Here is a 13,579-nt window from a genome sequence, read left to right as displayed (position 1 = left end):
CTTTAATGACACCTTTCCACTCTTGTTTCTATTCCTGAGAACGCAACCCCAGCACTAGGCAAGGTACCATTTTGCAACAGTAGATATTTCTACAACAAAATTAAATTATTGAATATGCAAAGTCCTTTGCAAATGTTTGACTGGAGTACCTGGTGTTTTGAAGTTTCGAAGTTGGGATGGAGTGTCGTGGATTTCAAGTACCCAGTCACCTGCTGCCTTCTCACCCCAACAATGAGTGGTCATGAATTCCCAACTCTTGAAACCTTCCATGGAATGATCGAACAACCTAGTACAAAAAGGACAAGAAACTAAGAAAAGCAAAGGAATATTCCTTTCCCCAGAAGGCACATAGATTAATAATAATAATAATGATAATAATTAGCATTTAATTGACCGAGTGAGAAATTGTTTCATTACAGCTGCAACATTAAAAAAACACTTAATAATATATTAACTAATAACTTCTGTACTGTAATAATTTAATTATTTACCAATGTTCAATAATATACAATAATGTAGGAAATAATAAAACAGACTATTGTACCATGATGTGTGTACTCCTGTTGCACAGAGATGAACTGTTGTATATGCTTATTGCATTGGTTCGGAAATATTTTCTGTAACGATCCTTGTGACAGCGGAGCTGAATGAGTCTGTTCGACTCTGCTGCTTATTCAGTTGGTCATGGAGAGGATGTATCTGATTGTCCATGATGGACAACAGTCTGTTTAGTGACCTCGCCAACACTAACTCAAATGTGTCCCAATGTGGACAAGGACAGCCTTTCTGATAAGCTTATTGGTGGCTGCAGTGTTCTATTCTGTAAGCAAGGACCTTTGATGGTTTGTTGCCACATGAAATTCCAAGTGTCTATTAACACTCCTCATGTAACTGCAGGCGAGAGCTCAAATGATACCAGAATTAGAGACCTCACAATTGGTCCAGGTGTCTTAATTAAAAAGTTTAGTCATGCATGTTTAAAATTAACGTTTTATGGAAATAATTAAAAAGGTATACAAATGACAAACTGAGTAACAAAATACGTATTCAAATGAAATACAGAACAAATTAGAACACGATGTACAAAATGCTGGGGATCTCTGCAACATCCGTGAAGATTAACAAACCATCAAAGTTTCGGGTTGAGACTTCTTCAGGATTGGAAAGGAAGGGTGAGGATGCCAGAATAAAAAGGTGGAGGAAGGGAAGGAGGATACCCTAGAAGGTGATAGGTGAGGAACCGGAAAGGAAGGAATATGATAGAAGAGGACAGTGGACCAAAGGAGAAAGGGAAGAACAGGCACCAGTGGGAGGTGATAGGCAGGTGAGAAGAGGTAAAGGGAGAAATCTATATTCATGCCATCAGGTTGGAGGGCACCCAGATGGAAAGCATGATGTTGATCTTCCACTCTGAGGGTAGCCTCATCATGGTACAAGAGGAAACCATGAACCAGCATGTCAGAATTGGAATTAAAACGTTGGGCCAACTAGAAGTTCTGCCTTTGGCAGAAGGAGCGGAGCTGCTCAATGAGGTTATGATGGGGCTCACCAATGAAACTTCGAAAGCAGGTGACCTGTTGCCTCACCTGGAAGGGCTGCTGGGGCCCTGAAGGGAGGTGAGTGAGCAGGTGTAGCACCCCGGCCGCTTGCAGGGATGGGTGCCAGGAGGGACAAGTGTACAAGGGAATCACAGAGGGAGTGATCCCTGCAGAAAGTGGAGAGTGGCGGGGAGGTAAAGATGTGTTTGGTGGTGGGATCACTTGGTGGAAGTTGCTCCCTGCAGGCGGCACAGAAAAGGGAGAATGAACAGCAGTAATAAATTATGCAAGATACAGTGATCCCTGATTTTATATAATTTAAGCCTGGCAAAGTAACTATTATGTTTTACTGTTGATAATGTGAATAGAAGAATTCCATACTCTGAGGTTAATACTATCAAGCCTGACATACAAGTTGCAGTTTATGCAATATTTAGTACATCTGATACACCCCCTTTTCCTAAATGGCTTTAAAATTCCCCTCAGTTCTTTCTTCTCCAGTTTGAGCCTTTCTAAATTCAAAACCAGGCTGTAGAAAACAGTCTTTTCATGACTTCTTTCTATTACACTTTTTGCTATTTAAAGCTCTCTACCAGTTACACCAAAACTGCTCTGAATAACAAAAGCTTTTGATCTTATTTCTGAAAATGAATTTTTAACCTAATTACATTCCTTCCCGTTTAGATTGCTTTCCCAATGTCACACAAGTCTGTGCACCTGGTAATTGGAAGCTTAACAATATACCAAATAATGTTTTCTATTAGCCTGTGTTCAAAGAGAGCAAAATCTGATTGTCCCAGTAACACAAATAATGAATCCTGGGAATCCCCAGTGCACTAATATCAAACCGCAACACCATTAGAAAGAAGACATTCATGAAAAAAAGGTCACATCATCACTGGAACTTAGTTAAGATTCCAAAACATTACACCTAAGCAAGTAAAAAATACTGGGAAACATAATACATTGCACAAACTGCAAGATCTGATTGGTCTGGGGTCATTTCCTTCTGGGCCACTGTTTTAAGAAGCCTCAGTTTATATATTTCAGTTAAATAAAACCTTAACTTACATTCAATGTTTTCAAATCAACTTGGGGCTAATCACATGCATCATGCTGTCTGCACAATAGGTTCAGCAAGCTAATGGCTGTACAACACATCCAGCAGTGCTTAATTTATTAAGAGCTTCCGATCCAGTGAAATTGCACGCAAGCAATCTGTACACAGTGTGTTAATGAAGTGGAATACATTTAACAAGACCAGTTTCAACACAGTAGTGGGCCTTCGACTGCTCTGCACCTGCAGATGTTGGACAAACTATTGACTAAACAGCTGCTTTCCCTCAGGAATCACTTTAAACACTCATCAGCTGGCAAAAAGAACTTGAGAAGAAATCCAGACACACTATACAGGTTAATCAAAATTTTCTGTCCAATTCCTGGAGACTGACTATCATGGAAATATTTTTCTTCAGAGCAAATCTGGTGTAGGCATTTCAGAAAAAAAGTATTCTAAACATGTGTTAAACTGCAAAGCATTTCTGGCCTCTATGATAGCATTTGATATCGGATTGTCTATAGACTAAAAATGTGAAATATTTCACAAGATATACGGAGCTTCTCTCGGGCAGTTCCAACTTAACTATATTTGTAAAGTTTGCGGAGCTTAATAGACTCATCATAAAGTAGAAATGAAAGCATAGGAAGGCCATTTGGCCTCTCATACCTTCTGTGGCATTCAATGAGAACAAAATGACCATTATAGTCATCACTATATTGCAAGAACACCATATACTCTTCTGCTGCCTCTATATTTATTGATTTCTGTTCTTTAAATACCATGATGGAGAACCCACAGCCCTGTTGAGTAATGAATTCCACAATTCATTGCATTCTAGATGAAGAAGTTGCTACTCAGCTCCTTGCTTTGATACTGTAACTCCCGGCTCTGGACTCTGCAGATAGGTCAAACCTCAATTCCATATCTACCCTCACAAACCCCTCAAGATTTTTGTACATTTCAAAGTAATCATCTCTTACTCACCTGAGACTCAGGGCACATGTCTCTCCTCCCCTCATATCATAAAAAACACTATTTAAAGAATCACGCCAATGAATGTTTGATGCACCATCTCTATTGTAGATACTGGAGATCCTCCCCATGCAGGGAAGCCAACCTTTAGCCAATATTCTGGGTCGTGCTCATTAGGAATCTGCACAATTGGAGTAAGAGTTCCTTATATCTTCGCTTTCTCCTATGCCCAATTAGTAACTTCAGCCAGGGCACAAGTGACTGCATTTATTTTGGATTGAGACCCTGTCCTGATGCACGGTCTTGAATCAATGTGTCAAGGATCTCTCTCTCTCTGCACAGATGCCATTTCACCCAGCAAGTCTCTAGCAGTTTGTAGTTAACTGGGCAAAGAGCCACGAGGTAATGTTCCAGTCTATAAAACTTGTGTTAGCGCACACTTGGAATTTCACACATAACGCACTGATGAGGCGCCACGTTGACTATTGTGAACAGTTTTGGGCTCCTCATTTAAGAAAAGATGTGCTGGCAGAGGATGTTCACAAGGATGATTCTGGGAATGAAAGGGTCATCATACCAGGATAGTTTGATAGCTCTAGGTCTGTACTCACTGGAATTTAGAAGGTTTGGAGTGGGGGGGGGATGTTGATCTTATTGAAGCCTTTCGAATGTTGAAAGGCCTTGATAGAGTAGCTGTGGAAAGGATGTGCGGGAGTCTAGGATGAGAGGGCACAGCCTCAGAATAGAGGGGTATCCATTCAAAACAGATGCGGAGAAATTTCCTAAGCCAGAGGGTGGTGAATTTCTGGAATTTATTACCACAGGCAGCTCAGAGGCCAGGTTGTTGGGTGTATTTAAGGTAGAGATTGATAGGTTCTTGATTGGATACAACATCAAAGGTTATGGGGAGAAGGCCAGGGAATGAGGCTGGGGAAGGATAAATAGGGTCAACCGATTGAATGGCGGAGTGAGTCGATGGGCCAAATGGCCAAATTCGGCTCCTTTGTCTTATGGAATACTGTGTTCCGTTCTCGTTGCCTTATTATTGAAGGGTGTGGAAGCTTTAGAGCAGGGACAGAGGAGATTTACTGGGATGATGCCTGGATTAGAGAGCATCTCTTTAAGAATAGGTTCAGCAAGCAAGGGCTTTTCTTGATTGGATGAAGGAGGATGAGAGGTTACTTGATAGAAGCATACAAAATAATGAGGCATAAACAGAGCTGACATCCAGAGACCATTTCCCATGCTAGAAATGGCTCAGACGAAGGACATAATTTTAAGATGATTAGAGGGAAGTTTAGTGGGGATGTCAGAGGCAAGGTATTTTTCTGTTATACGCAGAGATGCATGGAACGTGGTGTTGGTGGCAGCAGATACATTAGGGGCATTTAAGAGACTCCTAGATAGGCACATGGACAATAGAAAAATGAAGGGCTATGTGGAAGGGAAGAGCTAGATTGATTTTAAAGTTAAAAGGTTGGGATGACATTGCGGACCAATGGGTCTGTACCACGCTGTCATGTTCTCTGATAATTTTAGCCACCCATTCATTGAATGGAAAGGGAGCTGGAAGCTTCAGATGATGTTTGGAGTAACTGCTATCCCACACAAATGTGAAATTACAATGTCTGAGTGGTCTATACATCTGCTATTAACCTGCTTGTATAGTGGAATGATGTTTTTATAATACAGGCAGACCCCGGGTTATGTACGAGTTCCGTTCCTGAGTCCGTCCTTAAGTCAGATTTGTACGTAAGTCGGAACAAGTACATCCGGTATTATTTAGCGTCAGTTAGTCAAATGCTTGTCTTAGTATATAGTATATATTTCACTTTACTATGCATATAAAACACTTAAGAAATGTATGTATTCCAATAATTAAACCACCGCATTGCTTAGTAATAATTGTAGCTTTCATCGGGGCAGGGCCTTTCACATGCTCCATTATTCTCACTTCATCCTTTAAAATTGTTCTGATCGTTGACCGACTGTAGCCTAATGCTTTTCCAATGATTGATGGATGGCATTTCACCTCTTTCCAAATGCTTTATTATTTCCACTTTATTTTCGATCGCGATTGCTTCCCATCAACGGAACAGAAACACTGTGGGCGGCGGGTCCCGACCTCCGCTGGGTCCCAAGGACCACCGCTCTGAACTCCCCGGGTTCGAAAGTCCACCAACTGATTGAGGTTAAATGGGACAAGTGGGGGCTGTGCTGGGTTTGGGTACTGTATTTGATCCTCCACAATATTCTGCGTGGGAATTTAAACTGGAGGTGGCAGTGCTTTTTTTAAATGCGGTTGAGTTGCCTGCTGGACACCAACCTGGCACGGATGGTACGGGAGTCACCAGATTGACATCAACCCGGCACGGGAGCGGTCCCAGCGCTGATCTCACTGCGCCACCAGCTGACCAGAACGGGGGTGGGAAGCAGGGTCAGGGCGAATCTTGCTAAGAAAAATTTAAGCCAAATACAAAGTTACACACTCAACGCAGTGTCAACGGCAACGACTTAAAATGGCGGACGGCATCGCGATCCAACTTAAAATGGCAGACGGTGTTCTTCTTCCTCAGTTCGTAAGTACGAGTTGTCCGTAAGTCTGACATTCGTAACTCAGGGACTACCTGTAGTCCCAATAATTTCTTCTTTGGCTCACCATACTTCCAATATAACTTGGAGTCCTGCCATGTGCAGAAGTTCGCTGATGACACGGCCATAGTGGGGTGTGTCAGGAATGGACAGGAGGAGGAGTATAGGAAACTGATACAGTGCAACTCAAACTACCTGCGTCTCAATATCACCAAGACCAAGGAGATGGTGGTGGACTTTAGGAGATCTAGGCCTCATATGGAGCCAGTGATCATTAATGGAGAATGTGTGGAGCAGGTTAAGACCTACAAGTATCTGGGAGTACAGTTAGACGAGAAGCTAGACTGGACTGCCAACACAGATGCCTTGTGCAGGAAGGCACAGAGTCGACTGTACTTCCTAAGAAGGTTGGCGTCATTCAATGTCTGTAGTGAGATGCTGAAGATGTTCTATAGGTCAGTTGTGGAGAGCGCCCTCTTCTTTGTGGTGGCGTGTTGGGGAGGAAGCATTAAGAAGAGGGACGCCTCACGTCTTAATAAGCTGGTAAGGAAGGCGGGCTCTGTCGTGGGCAAAGTACTGGAGAGTTTAACATCGGTAGCTGAGCGAAGGGCGCTGAGTAGGCTACGGTCAATTATGGATAACTCTGAACATCCTCTACATAGCACCATCCAGAGACAGAGAAGCAGTTTCAGCGACAGGTTACTATCGATGCAATGCTCCTAAGACAGGATGAAGAGGTTAATACTCCCCAATGCCATTAGGCTTTACAATTCTACCGCCAGGACTTAAGAACTTTTTAAAAGCTATTATTAATGCTTTTTGAGATAGTGATTTAGATGCATATCATATTTTTTTTTACTGAGTTAAGTATTGTATGTACCGTAGATTCCGGACTACAGAGCGCACCTGATTTTTAGCCGCTGGCACTAATTTTAGAAATAAAATCATTTTTTTAAATGTAAAGGCCGCACCGGATTTTAGGCCGCACCGGATTTTCGGCCGCAGGTGTCCCACGTTGTGATATTTACACAGAAAGATATTACACGTGAGGATTTTTTTAACTTTTAATTAAATCCATATGGTAACAAAAACAAATACATATTGCAAATGCTTTTTTTCGAACCGTGCCCGTACGCGGCTACTTTTAAATATACGTTGCGTATACTTCTTTACTGAACAACATTCCAATATCTCCTAACGACTGGTAAAAAATATATATACTGCAGCCTACCAGGAAAAGTTATTGATACCTTTAACTTAAAAGCAGAGTTCGCTCGGATCCAAAGCCGCTCCGCCGCTCCCCCCCTCCTTTCCGTTTCATCGCAAACGGCATTTAAAAGCAGATTTCGCTCGGATCCAAAGCCGCTCCGCCGCTCCCCCCCTCCTTTCCGTTTCATCGCAAACGGCATTTAAAAGCAGATTTCGCTCGGATCCAAAGCCGCTCCGCCGCTCCCCCCCTCCTTTCCGTTTCATCGCAAACGGCATTTAAAAGCAGATTTCGCTCGGATCCAAAGCCGCTCCGCCGCTCCCCCCCTCCTTTCCGTTTCATCGCAAACGGCATTTTCCCACAAGACGCCGCGAAACCGGGTGTGTCGTCATAGCATCCCGCGATGTAGTACAGAAAACAAATATAGTTTAAACTAAGAGGGTAGGTAGCACAATGCTTCGAGTGTTTTCCATGTTGATGAGGGTGAGTACAAATGACTGATTTACAATAATTTAATTGTGAAAGTGCGCTTGATTTATCGTACAATTTCATTGGACCTCTGTGAACTACTCATCAATTTTATTGGTCTACTGTTACGAGGCAAAATGTTTACGAGGCGGCATGAAAAAAACCTTGCATTAGCCGCTCCGGATTATTGGCCGCAAAGTTCAAAGCTGTTCAAAATGTGGGAAAAAAGTAGCGGCTTAAAATCCGGAATCTACGGTAATTAGTTTTGATACAACAAGTGTATGGGACATTGGAAAAAAGTTGAATTTCCCCATGGGGATGAATAAAGTATCTATCTATCTATCATATATTTTATTCCCAAATTAGCGTGAAGTGCCAGACTACTTGCATAATTTTCCAACACGATTTCAAACTAACCTTATCTTTTACAATGCTTGCCTTTATTGTTAGGTTGGGGGAGGGGTGGAAGGGTGGAGGAATTAATGGAATACAACTCAGATTCCAATCAGAAATGCTCTATTGAAATTATTGCATTCCCAAGACTTGCACGTTTGCTTCTGCTGTCCTGTCTTCTGAAGCATCAACAGTATTAAAGAGACATGAATGCAGAGGACAGTCACAATTCATCCAAATAATTCAGAAAAGGCAAGCAGGTCAACAGATTACCATGCAAACATGGCATTCTTACAATAAAGCATGAAGCATGGAGATAATGTTCTTGGATTCCTTCATTTGTACAAATTTTAAATGAAACCTTTTCTAAAAGAAATGGAATAGAGGAATGATTGTACAGAGCTTGGCTGCACAAGAATTCCTATCATTTGGCTCTGCCACTGCAAAGAGTCCACCGACCTGTTCCATTAATATAGCTGACCACATCAAACAACTCCTGTATTGCCTTGTTGACTGGATCTACTCTAACAATTATCCTTCACCCTCTCTCATCTTCCTGTTAATTAACAGCATCTAATCTTACATTCTGTTCCACTGCATTTGGACGTAATTTACCAATGCTGCCATTATAAAATTCTTTTACATGCATTCAGTTCCCTCTGGTAATTCATCTCTTGCTGCACATGCTGTATCCTTTTCACATCACCAACTTCACTCATTCTCAATCACCGTGGCTGTATCAAGACATACATATTTCGAGTACTCAGGGTTCTTACCAGAAAGGCCTAGACAGAATAGATGTGGAAAAGATGTTTTCATCAGTGGAAGAGTCTAACACCAGAGAGCACAGCTTAGAATAGGAGGACACCACTTTAGAACAGAGATAAGGAGGAATCTCGTTAGACAGATGGTGGTATATCTGTGGAATTCATTGTCACAAATGTGGAGGCCATGTCATTGGGTATATTTAAAGCAGGGAGAAGGCAGGAGAATGGAATTGAGAAGAAAAGTAAATCAGCCATGATGGAATAGCAGAGCAGACTCAATGGACTGAACAGCCCAATTCTGTCTCTATGCCTAATGACGTAACATTCCATATTTCCAGGATTAAGTATAATTCTGATCTGTGGAATAGAACTGACAGACACATCTTCAGTTTATGTCATTGTCAAAGTTGTCATCTTGTTGATACATATGAAGCACTTAAACTATTTAAAACTTAAAAAATGATACGTTTTTACAGATACCAAAATAGAGACTAGAATATTTGTAAATGGTCACCATAGACTATGAAATTTCAAACATGCACTACTGAAACATCAAATCACATTGGATTTTGATTTATGAAAGGCAACATCAGTTCACATGCATGGAATAAATTTACCTTGCTACAGCAATAAGCTAAGTTACTTCCTGTCTAACAAAGCACAGTATTTTCAGACAATTCAGTTAATTTTTTTTAATATAAAGATTAAATATTAAACTACCCCAATTCTTATCAGTTTACTACTTTAAGCAGAATTTGTTTAGGGCAGCTGTAAAACAACAACCCCTGCAAAAATAGAAGGAAACTGCTCAAACCAGGCTGTGAAACTCCACACTTAATTTGTAGAATTACTGTAGAAGTTGTTGCCGGATTTCCGCCATCTTTGCAGTAAGCACTCATATTGTCTCCTTAATTTCTCACCATATGGTCCATATGCTTTGAATTAAAACTGCCCGATCCAACAATCCCAATTACCTGTTGGATAACAGTTGGGACTTTGTTCCCGACGGAGAGGTCAGATATATTGACAAGTCACCTCGGCGAGGGTGGGCAATAGTAACCCGGACAATAATGTGTTCCAGGTAATTGACATAGTGGTTCGGATTGTCTGAACAGCCAGTGGCTTTGTAGACCGCCCTCACAGCATGTTCAGGACGGATTGTTCTGCAATAAGAAAAAATAAAAATACTTGTAAGTTGAAGGTTTCAGCATGAAGTGATAACATTGCAGACTCAAGGTCAGTTTCAAACTGTTGCTTGACAGGCATAACTTAAATAACTCCAGAGTGAAGACTGTGACAATTTCTGATAACGCGTTCACACAAACACTTGATTGCAGGCCCAGATAATAAATGAGCACTGCCCGAGGGAATGTTCACAAGTTTTCAATTTTATCTAAATAAACAGAAAGTGAACAATATTTTTATTTAATGGAATTTGAAATGTAATTTCAGTCATTTCAGATTCATGACATTTAACGGTAAATTACTTGGTCTTCCAGGCAATAAATGAATTATGAATATATTATAATTTTATAAAATTCATTTTCATTTCTCAGAATGCATGATAATATGAAATAGCAAATACCTTTTGATTTATTAATAAATTAAATTCTAATTTTAATAACTCTAGGCAGTTATTACAGAATATAATCCTAAATATACTTTTAAAGGAATGATTTGTATGAAACTGATTAGCACTTAAAGGCACTTTACAAATTCATTTCCATAAGAAAGAAAGTTGTAATAATAATGTAATATGTTTAAAATAAAAAGGGAGCCTTTCTTTGGTTATGGAAGCAGGAAGGCAACTTTAGCAATGTCAAGGAATGCAAGGTCATCCGGAAAATGTCTAGTCCATAGGCAGTTGTTCGAGCAGGAATGCTCGTCCACAAGTAGGTAATTGAAATCATTCAATGCTCCTTTTAGGGGTAAATTGGATACACTCTTTCAGCCCATTGTGTCTGTGCTGACTGTGGTTAATTTAAATTAAATCCATCTGCCTGTATGTGATCTACCTGTCTCCATCCTTTGCATGTGTGTGTCTCATGTGTTTTTAGAATAAAAAACAAAATACTGGAAGAACTCAATGAGTCCATCAGCAAATGTGCAAGTCAACATTTTGGGTTGAGACCCCGCAGCACAGAGAGGGAGCAGGAAAGAATGCCAAAGTATAGCAACGTGAAGGGGGCAGGTGACGGTTGGAACTAGATGAGCAGTGGATAATGGGCAGTTGGAACCCGCTGGGGAAAATGCGTGAGGCCTCTAAATGATAGGGGTGGAATCAGATGAGAGGGAGTTGGGAGGAATGAAAAGGGTGAAGGCGGCGGACAGATTAAGTGGGGAAGAATACTGGGGCTATGGGTAGCCTGAAATTTGAAAAATTCAGTATTTCGCATTGAGAAGAAAAATCTGTCAGAACTCCACATTTAATCAGAGGGGAAAAAATAAAAACTTCAATATCTTATAAATTTTGCACTAGGATTCAAGACTCCTGGTAATTTCAAACAAGGATTGTTCCACTCAGGATATGAAATAAAAGGTTTTTATATGATTAAAATCAATTCATTTCAGCTTAATGGTTAGAATTTTTGAGTATTTGGGTGTTTAAATGGGACATTTGTTAACTTACATTGATCAGAATTCAAACCTGACTCCGTATCACTGAGGTGATAAACCCATTTTTATCTCTTGATATTGGACTTGATATTGGATCTTGATATATTGATATTGGATTGATTGGATTGGATTGATATTGGATCTAGACAAGTTTTGCTGTGATCATTGGCAGCAATAGCATGTAGAGAGCCATTGCAATGAGTGGTCAGCAAACACATGAGCATTGTGGGAAATACATGCTAGAAGAGAAGAAACATGGAGGAAGAGGAGCAGGAGAGATGCTTTATAACAAATTTTAATCAAAGGAAAGTTTACATTATGATTTGGAGTTTGTGCTGAATCTTAACACTGGTTTACAACTGTCCTTGTGTAATTACCACAACCTCATAATTCCAAACTAAGAACCAACACTACAATGTTTTATCAAGAGGTTAATGGAAATCATCAAATGAATAATTTAAATTGGAATGTGTGATGAAGCATGCACTTCATTCATTAGAAGTAATTCTCTTCCGTGAAAGTTATATCTCTATTAATCAACATTATTGCTTACAGCACTAATTTGCTCACCAAAAAAATTAGCACAGAACATTTTAAAAATACCCCCTATTATTTCAGTTTGGTCAAATTGGGTTTAATTGATTAATATAATTCAATCCCAATACAGCGAAGCTAAGTTACAACTATCTATTATGGTAACAAGCCTGCTGAGCCAAAATAAATCTAAACTGACGCAATAACACAAATGTGGGGGGAAAAAAACCTCTAAAATGTAATGGCGCAAAACTCATGTTAAAAGAACAATATTGAGACCTTGCATGAAAATAGCAAATTAGGTTTATCGTTGCAAAACAGCTTTAAAATGAATCGGCTACAAATTTAGCACCTGCTTTGCCGGTCTGGATTCTCGGCACAGGTGTGCTGTGATGGAACAGTTTTCCAATGCAATGCTTTTTCCACCATAGCTTCTGCATCCATTAATCCAAATCCATAAAGATGGCTCACTGTAAACACAAAATGCATCTGTTAGTAACTTCCTGAAATACATATCCCAACTCCTTATATCAACAGAAATGCTGCCCTGGTGACTCATTCAGTTCTTTAGTGGAAAAGCTATAAGCAGTTATAGGTACCCCTTTCAGGAATGAAGCATTGAAGTATACTATCCCAGTTAACAGATTCTCACTGTATGTATAAGCAATTTATCTACAATGTTAACACAATAATTAAGGATAGTGATCACTTGCATCAACAATCCTGAATTTAGCATAATTTCCAATAGATTTGAAATTATGCTCCATTCAAAGGTTAACACTTCTGAGTCTGGAGTAGATATGGGTTTTCTCTGGCTGTCATAATACATTATAAACACCAGTTTTTGAATGCTAACAAGCCATAGGAGGATGTGAGGGATTCAACTGAAAGTAGGCAGGCAAAATGCATCAGTGAGGATGTGGTAGCTACAGCAAGGAAAGGTGCGAGCTCATTCAGTTTAAGAAAGAAACTGGAAAAATGAGTATTCTTTTAATATGGTGAGATTGGTATTAATGTTCAGTGGGATATGGATGTCACTGCCCACAAATCACTAAATATTAATGTAAAATAAGCAATTAGAAAGGCAAATTGTATATGCTGACACTTATTTTTGGAAGATTAAATTTCAAGAGTAGGGGAGTAGGGACGCCTTGCTCTAGTCATTAAGTGGTGTGGTAAGACTGCTTCTGGAACCTCGTGAACAGGTCTCCCTACTCAAGTTTCAATACGATGAGAGCAATAACTGAAGTTCACCAGATTCATTCCTGGATTAAAGGGTTTGCAATATGAAGATAAATTAAGCAGACAGGGCCATTACTCTTGAGCTTGTAAGAACAAATTTACATATTAAAAAAAATAAATGTAATGATGAAGTTACTCTGACTGAGGATGCCGGAACCAGAGGGTGAAGTCTCAAAGGGGTTGGCCAGGA

The 13,579-nt window shown here is 40.1% G+C and overlaps 1 protein-coding gene across 3 annotated transcripts in view; it reads right to left on the bottom strand.

The window, feature by feature from the left end:
- Window positions 1-13,579, bottom strand: part of pcsk5b (proprotein convertase subtilisin/kexin type 5b) — a 327,069-nt gene that overhangs the window by 141,905 nt on the left and 171,585 nt on the right. For all 3 annotated transcript variants that reach the window (XM_073070138.1, XM_073070147.1, XM_073070157.1), the window contains exons 11-13: window positions 12,500-12,617; window positions 9,972-10,160; window positions 150-286 (exon numbers count right to left, since the gene is read on the bottom strand). In XM_073070138.1, coding sequence (XP_072926239.1) covers window positions 150-286; window positions 9,972-10,160; window positions 12,500-12,617 — 444 coding nt within the window. The remainder of the gene's footprint in view (window positions 1-149; window positions 287-9,971; window positions 10,161-12,499; window positions 12,618-13,579) is intronic.

This window comes from Hemitrygon akajei, chromosome 2 (genome assembly GCF_048418815.1).
Source record: "Hemitrygon akajei chromosome 2, sHemAka1.3, whole genome shotgun sequence".
Lineage (NCBI taxonomy): Eukaryota > Metazoa > Chordata > Chondrichthyes > Myliobatiformes > Dasyatidae > Hemitrygon > Hemitrygon akajei.
The sequence above is the reverse complement of the archived record's forward strand: the minus strand, read 5'-3'. Positions and strand labels throughout refer to the sequence as shown.